Here is a 15,843-nt window from a genome sequence, read left to right on the forward strand (position 1 = left end):
GAAAATTTATTATAAAGCCACAAAACATTTTGTTATCATTCTGACAGCTGGTAGTGGCCGTATGTTACCTTGTCTGGCAAGCTATCTTTAGTTATTTTAAGTGACCACTATTTTAAAAATAAATTTTATAAAATTATTTATTTCCATGATAAGGGAACAATAAGAGCTTGGTAAAATCTTTACCATTATTTGATAAAATGATTTATTTTCATGACTAAGAATTTGACAATAAACAAGGTGATATACCAGTGAATGATACTCTGTCAGCCTATAAAGTGAATAATTAAATTATTTTATCCTTTGATTTAGCATATATAATATATAATATTAATGGTATTTAATTTTGTATTAGAAGGGCTAGTTTCACATTTCCAACATCTGTCAGATAATGTTTTCTCTCACTGAACACAAATGTACAGGATATATTAGACTTTCTAAAGATTTTTGAGGTGTTAATTAAATTATGATATTTATATTGGAGTATCTTTCACAATATTGCTCACACAGCCACTTAAAGTAATGGCAACATGTATATCTGTCTCTTTTTTTATGTATATTTTATTGCTATTGAAAGGCTTTATCTTGCGAAATTTTGCCTCAATATATGCCATTTACATTTCTAGCCTACTATAGCTTACAATATTATTTAATACTCTGCTTCTATTTTTATGATTTTAATACATTGTTTATGTGACTTTATCAGTATTTTTTGAATAAATCTTTGTGAGAAAATGTTTGATTTTTTTTATTTTGTATTTGGTTCCTTTGGCATGGTATATTGACATATTATGAGTCTGTTTGACTAAAATAATAGGCTGTAGGCTGTGAGTGGCATGATGTCACTCAGGATATGAGTTTCCATTGTTGGTCCACTGTTGTGCCATTACAAAACTGAGAGATTGTTGAATCAACAGTTCTTGGAGAGCCAATATAGATATTTTTTTTGGTATTCAGATCTGTTAACATGGCTTCCCTTTCGCATAGCAAAGTTGACCAATGATCCACTGCAGAAAATTAGAGCTGCTATGGCGCAGTAATAATTATTGTAGTCTGTAGCCTTATATTGATAAATGGAGTCCCTTTGGCCATTCAGTAATTACAATTGTACACAAAATATGATTGCATCAGGTTATGAATATTTGGGTTATTATTCCATAATTTTAACTTTCTGTGATAAATTCATTGGATGACATGTTATTTTTTCAGATAAATCTATGTTAAAAATCAGAACTATTTTTCAAAGTGTAGGAATACGATTACACTGAACCACGTGATAGTGGGTTGGTTATTCGTCAATTTAGAGGAAGTGGTTTCTTGGAAGAGCTGTCATTGTTTACATTTCTGTTTGTTTTTATTTATTTGTCAAAAATGGCAAACATTAGTTATATTTTAGTTTTGTTAGTAGCCCTGTTTTGTTTAGCTTTGTCTGCAACTGTTCCACCAACAACTGACTATGATACAACCACCACAAATGTTCCACCGACTACCACCCCTGTGATGACAACCAGCATACCATCTGAACCAACTACTACCCTTACACCTGAACAAGGTAGAGTATGTCTCTTGACATGGGAAAACTATGGCACTAAAAAGGGATAGATCTGTATTACTCTGTTGGATCACTAAATGATCAAGCATTTGAAAACTCATGCCATATTTGTTGTTAAACATCATGACAAGTGAAGCAACAGTTAAGATTAATTAAAGCACAGTGAAGTATGCAAAAGGAGAGACTGTTGTGAAGCTGAAGTTGTATGCTAGGGGCATTTGTCGCATGATAATGTCACATGTTGTATCAGACCTGCCAAAGCGATAACAAAAAAATACTAGAACCGTTATAACGGTACCGAAGCAGTGCGCATCCAACCTGATACATCGATAAAACGTTGCATTTTAAAGTCACAATGGGATTTCTTACCGGAAAGAAAAGCATGTAAACATTCAATAGTAGAAAAAATCGTTTAAACCGTTTACCGTTCGGTAGTGAAAAGACGCATAAATTTGATACCATTCGGTACTAAAAGGTGTTAACATTCGATAGTAAAAAGTCGAATTTTCAAATAGCTGTAAAGTTAAAAGTTCAATTCGCACAACAAAAATGAAAATATTTTTGGAAAGATACAAAAATTTGTGCTTCGGCCAAGAGGTCAACAGAGGTCAAATAAAAGAGAATATAAGACTTAAAAATGTTGAAAATTGCTTTTTTAGGATGTTTGTAAAAGCGAAAATATATGTCGGACATCAAAGATAAAAGTATGAATGGACATCGTAGATCAATAACCTTTGACATTCTAAAGACCAAGATTACGCATGTAAATGGTCAAAATATCAAAACTTTATAAATTGTAAATCGTATTCCCTTTTTTAAAGTAAAATGCCTAAACAAAATGTAACTCTATCAGATATTGTCCCAAAAAGTGCTTTAATTTTATGTAAAATTTCGATGGTGAAAAATACAAACTTTAAGAGTTAAAACAATTTGAATTATTTATGGTAAAGGTAAAAGTAACCTGGATTTGCCACGCCCACTGCAAAAATTTTGTGCTGTCTGTAATAATGTGTACAATGTCAAATAATGTTCAAAATTTCAAGTGTTTACAATCATTAGATCATGAGATATTCGTAGTTAAAAGTTTTTTTAAGGCAACGGTGACTGTCGGTGGATTATAGAAACCGTTAAAATTACGCAAAGTTACTATAGAAGTCAATACAAAATTTTCAAATTCAATTTCAATCAAAATACCAAGTGTTATATATCATTTGAAAGAATAGATTGCGTGTAATAAGGACAAAAGATAAATTTTCGCTTATGTAAATTAGGTCTGTAAAATCGGAAGTATATGTTGCACATCAAAAATCAAAGTAAGAATGGTCATCTTAGATCAATGACCTTTGACCATGCAAAGGTCAAGGTCATTTACGTTAAAGTTCAAAAATAAAAATTTTTGAAATTGTTAAACCTGTTCCCTTTTTTAAAGTAAAGAACGCAAACAACTTAAATCTTATCACAAATTGTCCTAAGCAGTGATCTACTTTCATGCAAAATTTCTAGGATGACAATTGAAAACTATGAGAGTTATAACAATTGCAAATATTTCAGGTAAAGGTAAATGCCCACCGGATGTGCGAAGCCCAATTCAAAAATTTTAATTTGTCTGTGATGATGTTTACATTGTTAAATAATGTTCAAAATTTCAAGTCTTTACAATCATTAGATCATGAGATATTCGTAGTTAAACTTTTTTTAGGGCAACGGTGACTGTCGGTAAATTATAGACACCGTGATTTTACGCACAGTTACTATAGAAGTCAGAACAAAATTTTCAATTTTTAAAACGCGCAATTTTGATCAAAATATCAAGTGTGATATATCACCAAGAAGGAGATTTTATGCACTCAAAGAATATATAAGAATTTTTGTCGTATGTTAATTAGGTCACGTGACAGAGCTCTTCAAAGTTAAAAATCGTGATTTTCCAATGGCTGTAGAACCGGAAGTTAACGATGCACAACAAAAGTGAGGATATCATCGGATATATCTCGTATGGGGCAACAACTTTTGTTCAGGTCACAAGGTCACCAAAGGTCAAAGTCACTAGATATGAGCCTTAATATTTTCGACAATTACTGAAAACATAAAACCGGAAATAAAAAAAATATGAATCCAAAATTCAAAAATCGGCTTCCTAAGTTTTGTTAGCAATCGATTGCAGATTCTTTAGACACCAAAATCACACAAATCAGATTTACCCCTGAAGCTTAATATCGATTTTTACAAAAATTGGTCACATCAAGATGGCGTCTTAACACGTTACTTCCGGTTCAAATTTTTTCATTCCAAAATTGTTATAGGGACAATTTTAACTAATTTCAAAAAGAATTTTTCAAATACCTACAAAATTCCGGAAGTTGAAATTTCAAGTTTAGAGGCGAATGACGTCAAAACCGGAAGTGATATCGAAATTTTGAAAATAGTTTTTTGTCAGGAATCAAAATGCTTATCTACTATTAAATTTTTAGACCGATTGAAATAAAATTGTAGAAGTTGAAAAAAACGCTAAAATTAAAACAAAAAAAGTCAGCGACAAAAGTCAAAATCTGAAATTTTATAAAGTGCTATCTTTTAGTCATTGGTTTAAAGTAATGAACAAAACAAAAGTTACTGTCAAAATAGATGCAGAATTAGAGCAGTAATTCGAAAAATACGTAATGAATAGTTAACGTCATACGTCATTTCCGATTGGAAGAAAATGCGTCATTTTATATTTAAACAGTAGCGACACGCAAAGTATTAGAAATAATAGTGTCAGACAATGTGTGACGTGCAGTTTTGGCTGGGGAGCGTGTCCAGAAGTAGACAAAAAAAAAAAAAAAAAAAAAAATAGTCATTTGCAAAACAATGCAGTGACCAGAAATAGACACTTGGCTTGGTATGTAGGTAGATTTTTTTTAATCAACAATCGTGAGTACCATTTTTGACGAGAAATTCGTGAGCTTGATTTGTTGATATTTTAATCAATAATTGCTTGATAATATTTAAAATGTTTTTATAACTTGGATTGCGGGTGAGAATTAGTAGTCGCGTTATGAGTTATTATGAGTAAATTTTATTTTGTTACCGTTGTAACCAAAATATATTAATACTGTTTTGACGTGTTACCATTTTATCTGGATACTTTATGCCACTGTCCCACTTCTCCTATTATTAATTCTTTGCACATCATTTCTGGTGCTCCATTATCGAAATCTCAATTCTTTTTTTTTTTTTAAATTTACACACCTTCCTGAGCTTAGTCTACAATAGTTGCAGCAACCATTCAACATTCACGGACCTTAGATATAGGCGACGATGTGCATAAATATATTCTGGAACTTTTTTGCATGACCGGAAGTGCCACAGTTCATTATGTGCAAAAATAGAAAATCGGCTCTAGAAGTCGCATTTCTGGGTCGATTTTCTTCAGGTTTGCACTTTTGAAATCTACTCGCAATATCTGAAATGATAGATCTTTAAAAATTTGTAAATTCGAAAATTTGTCGCAGACATTTTTCAGAAAAATTTTGCAATTTTTTTTCCAGCTTTTTTATTTTTTGTCTGATTAATCTAAAATTTTGGGTGCAAAGAAAGTTCACTAAAGTCAGAAAAACAATACATTCAAATTTTTTGCTTTAGGAAATTGATTTAAACTTCTGGTTGGTAACTTCCGGTGTAATTGAAATAGGTCAACGGAATTTAGGCTGATCGATAGCCCAACCAAAGACAAAAAAACGAAAGAAAAAATTCCAGACCGGAAGTAACACTTTGGCTGTCATATTGATATGACCGACTTTTGTAAAACTCAAAATGGGGCCTCGGGATAAAGATGGATGTGTGCAATTTTGATGTATATGTAAATTTTAATCGATTGCGCAAAAAACTGTGGGAGCCGATTTTTTAATTTCGCTTTTGCTTTTTTGCAACTTCCGGTTGAAATTTTTATTAATTTGTGTCCTTGACTTTTGATGATCAGTTGATACTTTGACATTTGGCCTCCGACTTGTACTTCCGGTTTTATAGCTGTCCAAAAACAGCCGAATTCGCAACTTTGGACTGCTCTAGCACGTGACCTAAATAACCTAGAGGGTTAATTTTTTCGGATTCTTAATGTGCTTATCATGCTCTTTCAAGTGATATATAAAAGTCGTTTTTTAAAGCAAAATTGAAATTTGTGATTTTTTCAAATTTGAGTGTTTCTGTCTCTTTGAGCTTGGTGTATGTATATCTTATGACCTATTTGGTGCAGAACATTGAAATTTGGAACACAAAAAGACAATTTGAATATGAATTCACCTATGACAAAAAAGCTGAGGTGGGCGTGGCACATCCGGGTTGAATTACTAATTGTTTACATTTAAGGGCAGGGGGCATAACTCGCATAGGACTTTGCACACAATTACCTCATCCTTTAAGCCAGGTTGTGTTAACAGCTCAGTTGCTTCAGCTTTATAGTTCCGAAAAAGGAAAAGGTTTTAGAATTCCCATATTTTCAATTTTGACCTTTGATGATTTTTGTTAACCTATATCCTTTGACCAGTATGATGTAGAAGCTTTAAATTTGGAACACAATATAACATTTTGAATATCAATTTACTTGTGTCAAATAAATGAGGTGGGTGTGGCACATCCGGGTTAAATTACTCATTATTGACTAAGAATACATTTGTTCAAAATGGAACTTTGCATACTATTACTTCATGGTTTGAGCCACTTTGTCTTAGACGTTCACCTGTTTCAGCTTCCTAGTTCAAAAAAAGGAACTGGTTTTGAATATTCAAAATTTTCAATTTTTGACCTTGACCTTTGTAAGATCAAACGCCATTGGCATTGGCTATCTATTTATACTTTATTTGCTGTCCTATGTCAACTTTCGGTTTTATAGCTGTATGCGATTTGAAATTTTGATGACGTATATCTCTTGATCTTGACCTTTTTAGACCTTCTCCTTTACAAGATCAAAAGACATTGACCTTGGCTATCTGCTGATACTGTCATTTGTGAGGCCTGATGTCTACTTCCGGTATTAGAATCTTCTAAAAAATGAAAATTTCTCAACTTTAGACTGTTCTTGAACTTGACCTTATTATCGTGGAAGGTTGATTTTTTTCAGGGTCTTTAGCAATTTGCTACATTTGCAAAGTCCCACTCTGTGCCACGTGTGGCTCTAGATTTTAAAATTTGAGGTGATCAGGTGCAAAAATACGGTTGTCTACTTAAACAATTTCTGTCTGAAACAATACATGTGTAACATTGATTTTTTACAAATAATCATCGTCATTTATAAAAAACCAAACTGTTCAAATTGTAAAGTTGGAATTTATCTTTTATTAATTGAAATAATTGTGTTAAATATAATTCGTATGTGGCATCTATACCTTATACCAAAAGATTTCTTTTGATCAGAAGTTATCATCAAAAGTGTGAAATGTGAAATTTCTTTGATAACACTTACACTTTTGCCAGCGCCTTATATTGAACAGTAACTTGTTTTTTTTCAATCATTTTAATCACTTTACACCTGCTTTCAATGTAAGGGATCACATCACATACTGCCAATGACTAAAAGATAGCACTTTATGAAATTTCAGATTTTGACTTTTGTCGCTGACTTTTTTTGTTTTAATTTTAGCGTTTTTTTTTTAACTTCTACAATTTTATTTCAATCGGTCTAAAAATTTGATAGTAGATAAGCATTTTGTTTCCTGACAAAAATCTATTTTCAAAATTGCGATATCACTTCCCTTTTTGACGTCATTCGCCTCTAAACTTGAAATTTCAACTTCCGGAATTTTGTATTTGAAAAATTCTTTTTGCAATTAGTTAAAATTGTCCCTATATCAATTTTGGTATGAAAAAATTTGAACTGGAAGTAACATGTTAGACGGCATCTTGATGTGACCAATTTTTGTAAAAATCGATATTAAGCTATTAAGCCGATTTTTGAATTTTGGATTCGTATTTTTTTTATTTCGGTTTTATGTTTTCAGTAATTGTCAAAAACTATTAAGGCTCATATCTAGTGACTTTGACCTTTGGTGACCTTGTAACCTGAACAAAAGTTGTTGCCTCTTACAAGATATCTGATGCTATCCTCACTTTTGTTGTGCATCGTTAACTTCCGGTTCTACAGCCATTTGAAAATCACGATTTTTAACTTTAGCTCTGTCACGTGACCTAATTAACATATGGCAAAAATTCAAGTGCATGAAATCTCCTTTTTGGTGATATATCACACTTGATATTTTGAACAAAATTGCGCGTTTTAAAAATCGAAAATTTTGTACTGACTTCTATAGTAACTGTGTGTAAAATCACGGTGTCTATAATCTACCGACAGTCACCGTTGCCCTAAAAAAAGTTAAACTACGAATATCTCATGATCTAAGTGCATGAAATCTCCTTTTTGGTGATATATCACACTTAGTATTTTGATCAAAATTGCGCGTTTTAAAAATTGAAAATTTTGTACTGACTTCTATAGTAACTGTGCGTTAATTCATGGTGTCTATAATCTAACTATAGTCACCGTTGCCTTAAAAAACGTAAAACTGCAAATATCTCATGATCTAATGATTGTAAACGCTTGCAATTTTGAACATTATTTAACAATGTACACCTCAAATTTAAAGTGGGCGTGGCACATCAGGTGTGCATTTACCTTTACCTGAAATATTTGCAATTGTCATAACTCGCAAAGTTTGCAATTGTCAACCTAGAAATTTTGCATGAAAGTAGATCACTACTTAGGACAATTTGTGATAATATTACAGATGTTTGCGTTCTTTACTTTAAAAAAGGGAACAGGTTTAACAATTTTAATAAATTGTATTTTTGAACTTCAACGTAAATGACCTTGACCTTTGCATGGTCAAAGGTCATTGATCTAAGGTGACCATTCTTACTTTGATTTTTGATTTGCAACATATACGGTACTTCCGATTTTACAGACGTCCGAAAACAGCAATTTTCGAAACTTCAAAGGCTCATATTACTTTTATTTAACCTTTGTTGACCTTTTGATCTGAACAAAAGTTGTTGCCCATTACGAGATATATCCGATAATATTTTCACTTTTGTTGCGCACCATTAATTTCCGGTTCTACAGCCAATTGAAAATTGTGATTTTTAACTTTAAAAAGCTCTGTCATGTGATCTAATTTACTTATGTGAAAATTTCTCTTATGCCTTTATTACACACAATCTATTCTTTCAAATGATATATAACACTTGGTATTTTGATTAAAATTGCGCTTTTTAGAATTTGAAAATTTTGTATTGACTTCTATAGCAACTGTGCGTAATTTTAACGGTTTCTATAATCCACCGACAGTCACCGTTGCCTTAAAAAAACTTTTAACTACGAATATCTCATGATCTAATGATTGTAAACACTTGAAATTTTGAACATTATTTGACATTGTACACATTATTACAGACAACACAAAATTTTTGCAGTGGGCGTGGCAAATCCAGGTTACTTTTACCTTTACCATAAATAATTCAAATTGTTTTAACTCTTAAAGTTTGTATTTTTCACCATCGAAATTTTACATAAAATTAAAGCACTATTTGGGACAATAATTGATAGAGTTACATTTTGTTTGGGCCTTTTACTTTAAAAAAGGGAATAGGTTTTACAATTTATAAAATTTTGATTTTTTGAGCATTTACATGCATGACCTTGGTCTTTAGAAGGTCAAAGGTTATTGATCTACGATGTCCATTCATACTTTTATCTTTGATGTCCGACATAGATTTTCGCCTTTACAGACGTCCCAAAACAGGAATTTTTCAACGCTTTTAAGGCTTATATTTCTTTTATTTGACCTTTGTTGACCTCTTGACCGTAACACAAGTTATAGTATCTGACAAAAACTTTCTATAAATATTTCCATTTTTGTTGTGCGATTTGTTTTTTTAACTTTACAGCTATTTGAAAATTCGACTTTTTACTACCGAATGTTAACACCTTTTAGTACCGAATGGTATCAAATCCATGCGTCTTTTCACTACCGAACATTAAATGGTTTAAACAATTTTTTTTTTACTATTGAATGTTTACATGCTTTTCTTTCCGGTAAGAAATCTCATTGTGACTTTAAAATGCAACGTTTTATCGATGTATCTGGTTGGATGCGCATTGCTTCGGTACCGTTATAACGGTTTTAGTTTCCCCTTGTTGTTGAATTAATTTATGAGTTAATTAGTTTGTGATTGTCTAAAAATAGATGTCCTTATGCATTTTTGTCATGTCAAATTTTTTGCAGAGACTTTTGACATTGCACTCAGTCATTCATACACAAGTCATTAATTATTGTCACATATAGTTATATTATTTTGATAATTACAGAATGTGGGAGACATAATGGTTCTTGTGAAGATTGTGTAAAAGCTGCTGGGGCTCGGGTATGTATTGTACATTGGCTTGGTATTCTTAATTCTTGTTTGGATCTTACTTGGTTTATGCTCTATAATACAACAATAATTACTGTGGCAATCGTGGGTTGTTACTCATGAGCAGTTAGCTTCCTGGGTGTTCTATTTGTTTAGGTCAACTTTGTATCACATTTATGGCTTAAAATTTTGAATTTGTTTATTTTATTTACTTGAATATTGCCACTATTTGTTTGTTGGTCTAAGCTATTTGTTGAGGTGGTCATTGAGTTTATATCTGTGTTAGTTTAAACTGTAAGCATCAACTATATTTTCAGTGCCTGTACTGTAACAGAGATGATAAATGTAAACCCTATCCTATTAAGAAAATTTTACCTGGTGATGATGATTGTCCACTAGCAGAAGCTAGATGGTCTGTCTGCTGGTGTAAGTCATGGCATCATGATTCTTATAAATTCACTAGCAAGACCACTCTGGCCCTTACCAAATTCTCAGATGTGATATACGGAAGTGATTTTAGTTATGAACAATTTTTCTTCAGTCATGATGACTGTTCCCTAAAAATGGTCAGGATGAATTCCAATGTAAAACAAAATTGAATTTTTTGCCTTCAACTGTGACAAATCACAATCTGATTTCACATCATGTCTGACAGACTGTGTAGGCCAGAGTTGTCATGTTATATATCCACATCCACAGCTGACTCTGATACTTTATGACACGTTTTTTATATAGATTTAAACAATGTATTTATATTTAATACCAAAAGGGTATTTCAGCTGTTATCTGGCAGAAGTATGTAATTCTAAGAAGCCATACTCATTTATAATTGATGACCAGCTTGTATGTTAAACTTGTTATCAGTTGCTGGCTTAAAGATGGGTTTCGTTATTTTTTAGTATCAAATTAAGCAAACTATTTTGGTGCTTCTAGTGAATTATCATGTATTCTTAATAATATCATCACATACAAAATTTAAATACCTGTTTACAATCCCTTTAATAATAGTCTTTCACTGTTTTGGATTGAATGTTTTTTTCTTGCAGTAAATTTTGAAGGTATGTTAATTGGAGTAGGAGTGGTAGGTGGTATCATACTTTTAACAATAACTTGTTGCTGTGTATACTGCTGTTGTTGTAGGGGTGGAAATGATAAAAAGTAAGTCTGCAAGATATTTCATTCCAATTTAGTCGTCTGTAAAACTTACAAACAAATCATTCAGAATTATTTTGCCAGGTTGTGTTGTCAGAAATGATAAAGATACATGAGGCACAACCTGGATACTGGTGTTTTTTATACATTATAATGTGGTTGTAAATTGTCGTTGCCCCTGATTTTTCAATGAATGAAATTTATTGCCCTTGACTCAGTAAAAAAGGATCAAAATTTGTTGGCTTGTGTGTGGTTTAAATCACACAGATCTGCGATCACTCTTGATACAGAAAACTTATCAGGAAACTGCGTGTATCTGGCTAGGCAACCACTTGTTACATATTTTTATGACCCATTTTGTTTTTGTTTTCCAGATGGGCTCGCGAGGATGCTAAGTGGGAAAGACAGAAGAAGGAGCGAAAGGAAAAATCTGATGAAAGAAAATTAGAGAGAAAAGACAGATTGGATGAGATCAGACGTAAATATGGTGAGTTGAATTCAAACGTAACAGGAGAGCCTTAATTTAGCTCAAAATAATTACTACTTACTCTTTTGGATATCAGAAATTCAGAAATAATGTAGATACAAATGTTTCTAACAAAAGGTCCAAGTTGGAATACAGATGTGAGTCAATCCAGAAGTTCAAAAATTATTATGAAAATTTGTATATTTAGTCTTAGTGTATTCCTTGGGTGTTGACCAAGGCTGCTTGTACAAGACTACATACAGACTATATTTGATTGTAATTCAATATTGTAGTAAAAGTTATGATCACTGATGAGGATGATGATAGGTATTCTATTTTGAACTCAAGTCCTTTCTCTCAATTACAATTCAATTTTAATTTGCCTTAACGGATGGCCTTTTTGAAATTTTTTGGGGTTTCTGGTATTTTATTATGAAGCCCATTTTATTTTTGTTGATGGAAACTTTTGGTTACCCATAATATGTGTTTGTATGTTAGCATCCATATTCTTTTGTTTACATTTGGGTGTATCCTGTACCCAAATTTTCTTTGAGGTACCGGTACCAGTATTTACCTAATATGTTCATCTTTTATTCTGTTTTTCGAGATTTCATAAGGGCTAAGGAATTTATTGGGAAAAAGAAGGATAGTTTGTGAGAATGTGCATCTTATAAAAATGTTTAACAATTTCTATTTGTGTACATACAAATGGAATTTTCTACTTAGAAGGGAATCGGAATTTTGTACACTTGTACCTTTTCATTTGAATAAAATATTGTTTACAACAAAAATAATGGAATTATCAATAAAAGAGGGATTTTTGAGGAATGAATGTAGACTTTTTTGCGTTCATTTATTGATGAACACAGAATTTTCACATGTTAATTTGAATGAATTTATTTTCTTTACATACACCATCTTTTTCATCATGGTGACTGTTGAAATTATAGGCTACACTTAGTTACCACAGGACTTAGTAATTTCTTCATACTTTCTTGGTGTTTTTATTTTAATACAAGTCTAATTTTCTATCCATTTCAGGTCTAGTGAAGGACGACAACGCCTACGAGAGGTTTGATGCTTAAACTTACATAAACACCAAAATAAATCAAACAATCAAACTTACTTGTTATGTTAATCTGTGTAAAAATATATGGGTCATACAGAAGCATAAGATAGGTGGATTTCATATCTGAATGTAGTTATCAGTTACTTTCAGATAATATTCAAATAATCATGATTCGTTTCAAAACCTTAATTCTTTTACTTACATAATAACTTTATTTTTGTGTGTATGTACTATAAACATGAAAATTTAGACACAGCTATAGGCCTCAGTTATGCAAATGAGTTGACTAGAAATAGTTCTTATGCTTCTTTTTAACTTTGAATAGACAAACAGAATGATAAGGTCATAAGACAAAACAATATAATTTCAGTTAAGTTTAATTGCATGGCATATAATATTTTAATCTAAATTTCAATAATTTTGCTCATGAAGTTTGAAACGTTCATTTTTCAGCCAAGAATTGATGCAGGCTGTACATTAGAATATTTTGAAAAAAGAATAAAAACTTAACTGGATCTCAAAACAAGTATTTAAATTTTGATGGCTACAAAATTTGTTTATTTGTTTCTTATGCCAAAAATAGGAATTTGAAAACTAAATTTCTGCATTAACTTATTAAGGAATGACCTATAAAACTGGAAATTTTCTCATTTTCCAATTAGCTGCTGTTATATGTTTGTCTTAAATTGTACAAAATGATAATTGAATTTTGATAAAATTGTATAATACTTAAAATTCTTATAAATAGAACTATTATCATCTCTCTCACTTACCTGAGTTGACTTTGATCAAATTTACAATATATAATCTATACTTGTAACAAATCAATACTTGTCACAGCAGGGCTGTTGATTTATTTTTTGTCAACTGGACATTTGTCAATGACCTCAGAAATCTGATCTCATTCTCTCCTTACCTTGAGAGAAGGTCTTTTTATTATACTGGTATTGACATGATGTTTGGCAAAAATGAATTCAACTGTGTGATTTTACCAACAGTTCAACAGTAATTAAAAGAAAATTCAAGTATTCCAGGCTTAAACTAAGTGCTAGTCAAGAATTTAAAGGTATCAAATTATCAGAAGTTCTGTAACTGATTTCAAAGGTTGATTGGCCTTGACTAATTCTTCTAATTTAAAACAGAATAAATGCTTTAGTTATATTTCAGGAAGTCTTGTCTGTTAATTAATGTCAAAATTGGTATAATCCATATGATATGGCATGATAATATATATATGCATTGAGTCTTGAAGCCATTTATATTTTATCGTGTGTGTGTGCCTTAAGCATTCTCATCAATTATTCTTGCATATTTCTATTTTTAGTAGAGAAATGAAATAACAATGGTATAATTTGGTGCTTAATAAAAATCATATATTTTCTGGTAAACTTTTGTTATCCACCCAAAACTTGCTTGCTGTCAATTTGAAAAAGATATCTGAAAGTAAAGAATTTGTCTCAACTAACCCCAATCTAGGAATGATATATATGAAACTACAATTTCAGCCTGTCCTGAAGATCTTATAGAATGACAGGACCAGGCGTCAAAGATTTTTGTATCTTGTATTAAGAGAAATGTTTACTATAACAAAAATGACAGCCATTAGTTTTAACCTATTCTATTTTCTTACAAAGTAAGATTTTTCAGAGACAAAAGAACTAAATTCTTTACTTTCAGAGAGTTATTGCACTAATATTATAATATAAAAATATATAAAATTCCTTGGACCTACACATTTTCATTTTTTAATTCATATTATATTAATATCACTTTGTAAATATTATGAAATGTATTTTTGCTGTTAATGATAAAAAAGAATATTTTGTTGCATGTTAGTGTATAATATTTTTGTCTCGTGCCTTTATAATTGTAAATTAATCTATTTTTTATGTCAAATAGTGATTCTTAATGTATATTTTTAAATCAGTGCTTCAAGAGGTATTGCAATATAAAAGATATTCAGGAACGGTCAATACCAATGCTGTCTGTTTATCGGTCTTACCTCTTTTGATAGGCTAAGTACTACATAACGTGGCATATAAGCAGCACAAGTTATAGGTCAATAAGACAATTATTATGGATAGATACTTCTAGAATATTTATTACTTTCAACGTTTCAATGTTTCTCATAGTCGTCAGAAATATAATGAAGGACAGTGTAAAAACCTCATCGAAAGGATGGAAGTAATGAATTTTGTAGAAGTATTTATCCATAATAATTGTCTTATTGATCTTTCAACAACTAGTAATATTCTGTCCCCTTATGTATAACATCCGACAGTCAAACCTTGAGTCATGTTCTTACCTTCACTTGTCCTGCAGCTCTATTTGTCAGTATGCATGCTTAAACACAACCTAACTGCATATTTATCATGCAAAATTTTTATTATAAACTAACACATCAAAAGATTTTAAAGGTGGCTAAAGAGCAATTGGAGATGAAACACAAAAAATTGTTAAACTCATTAAAGAAGGCAATAATTTACCAAAAATCCAGCATACCAGGGTTTGACTATGCAAAATGTTATATTATATGATATTGCAAACTGCTCAAACTGTGTAATTATCTAATAATTTATAGTATTTATTAAACTACATTCCTACTTTACGGTGGCCCTTTTGCAGTTGTCCATGTTTTAAGCTGGAATAAAGAATGTGGCCTTGCAATCTTTGATATATTGGATAATGTCTTTCTGTTGCAGTCAATTTTGTCATCTGGCTGCCTCTGGTTCATGATTACTGCCAACGAGTTGAACACTGGACTGTTTGAAACCTTACCATTACAGCATACAAAATAATTGAATTTTTTAACTTTGTGATTTTTCTTGATTGTACAATGAGTGTATGTCCATGTGATTTTGATGTCAAATAATTATTTTATATTTGAAACACCAATCTAAGTAAGAGCTTACATAAAATAAATATATTATTTAATTCTGTTCTTCTTTCATTCTTGTACCAAATCTATTTGAAATGGCAAGTAAATTGTAACAAAAAGGAATTGTTGATTTGGAGTGTGGTTCATTGAACTGATTTTGTGTAAAAAGATCTCAAATGAACAGAGCTGTAGCTCAATGTACTCAAAGTATTAGCTGTTTTCCCATATCATGAAAACTGTTCTGTTTCAGTCAATGTACTAATAGTATTTAAGTCACATTTTTATTTCACATTTATTTTCACTGAGTCAATATAAGTACATGTATATGCGACAAGGATCCATCTAAG

The 15,843-nt window shown here is 31.2% G+C and overlaps 1 protein-coding gene across 1 annotated transcript; it reads left to right on the top strand.

The window, feature by feature from the left end:
- Positions 1–1,302: 1,302 nt before the first annotated feature.
- LOTGIDRAFT_204974 (hypothetical protein) lies at positions 1,303–15,554 on the top strand. Its single transcript, XM_009046760.1, has 7 exons — positions 1,303–1,549; positions 9,888–9,943; positions 10,249–10,357; positions 10,978–11,089; positions 11,458–11,570; positions 12,591–14,784; positions 14,833–15,554. Exons 1-6 carry the CDS (start codon positions 1,369–1,371, stop codon positions 12,632–12,634), a joined length of 615 nt encoding a protein of 204 aa, XP_009045008.1. The 5' UTR covers positions 1,303–1,368; the 3' UTR covers positions 12,635–14,784; positions 14,833–15,554.
- The last annotated feature ends 289 nt before the right edge of the window (positions 15,555–15,843 follow it).

This window comes from Lottia gigantea (assembly GCF_000327385.1).
Source record: "Lottia gigantea unplaced genomic scaffold LOTGIsca_106, whole genome shotgun sequence".
NCBI lineage: Eukaryota > Metazoa > Mollusca > Gastropoda > Lottiidae > Lottia > Lottia gigantea.

Bases quoted from the DNA above. Each gene is read 5' to 3' on its own strand.
- LOTGIDRAFT_204974 (XM_009046760.1), top strand. From the start codon at position 1,369: ATGGCAAACATTAGTTATATTTTAGTTTTGTTAGTAGCCCTGTTTTGT. The intron at 9,944-10,248 runs GTATGTATTGTA...CTATATTTTCAG, and splicing joins TAAAAGCTGCTGGGGCTCGG to TGCCTGTACTGTAACAGAGA. The intron at 10,358-10,977 runs GTAAGTCATGGC...TTTTTCTTGCAG, and splicing joins TAGATGGTCTGTCTGCTGGT to TAAATTTTGAAGGTATGTTA.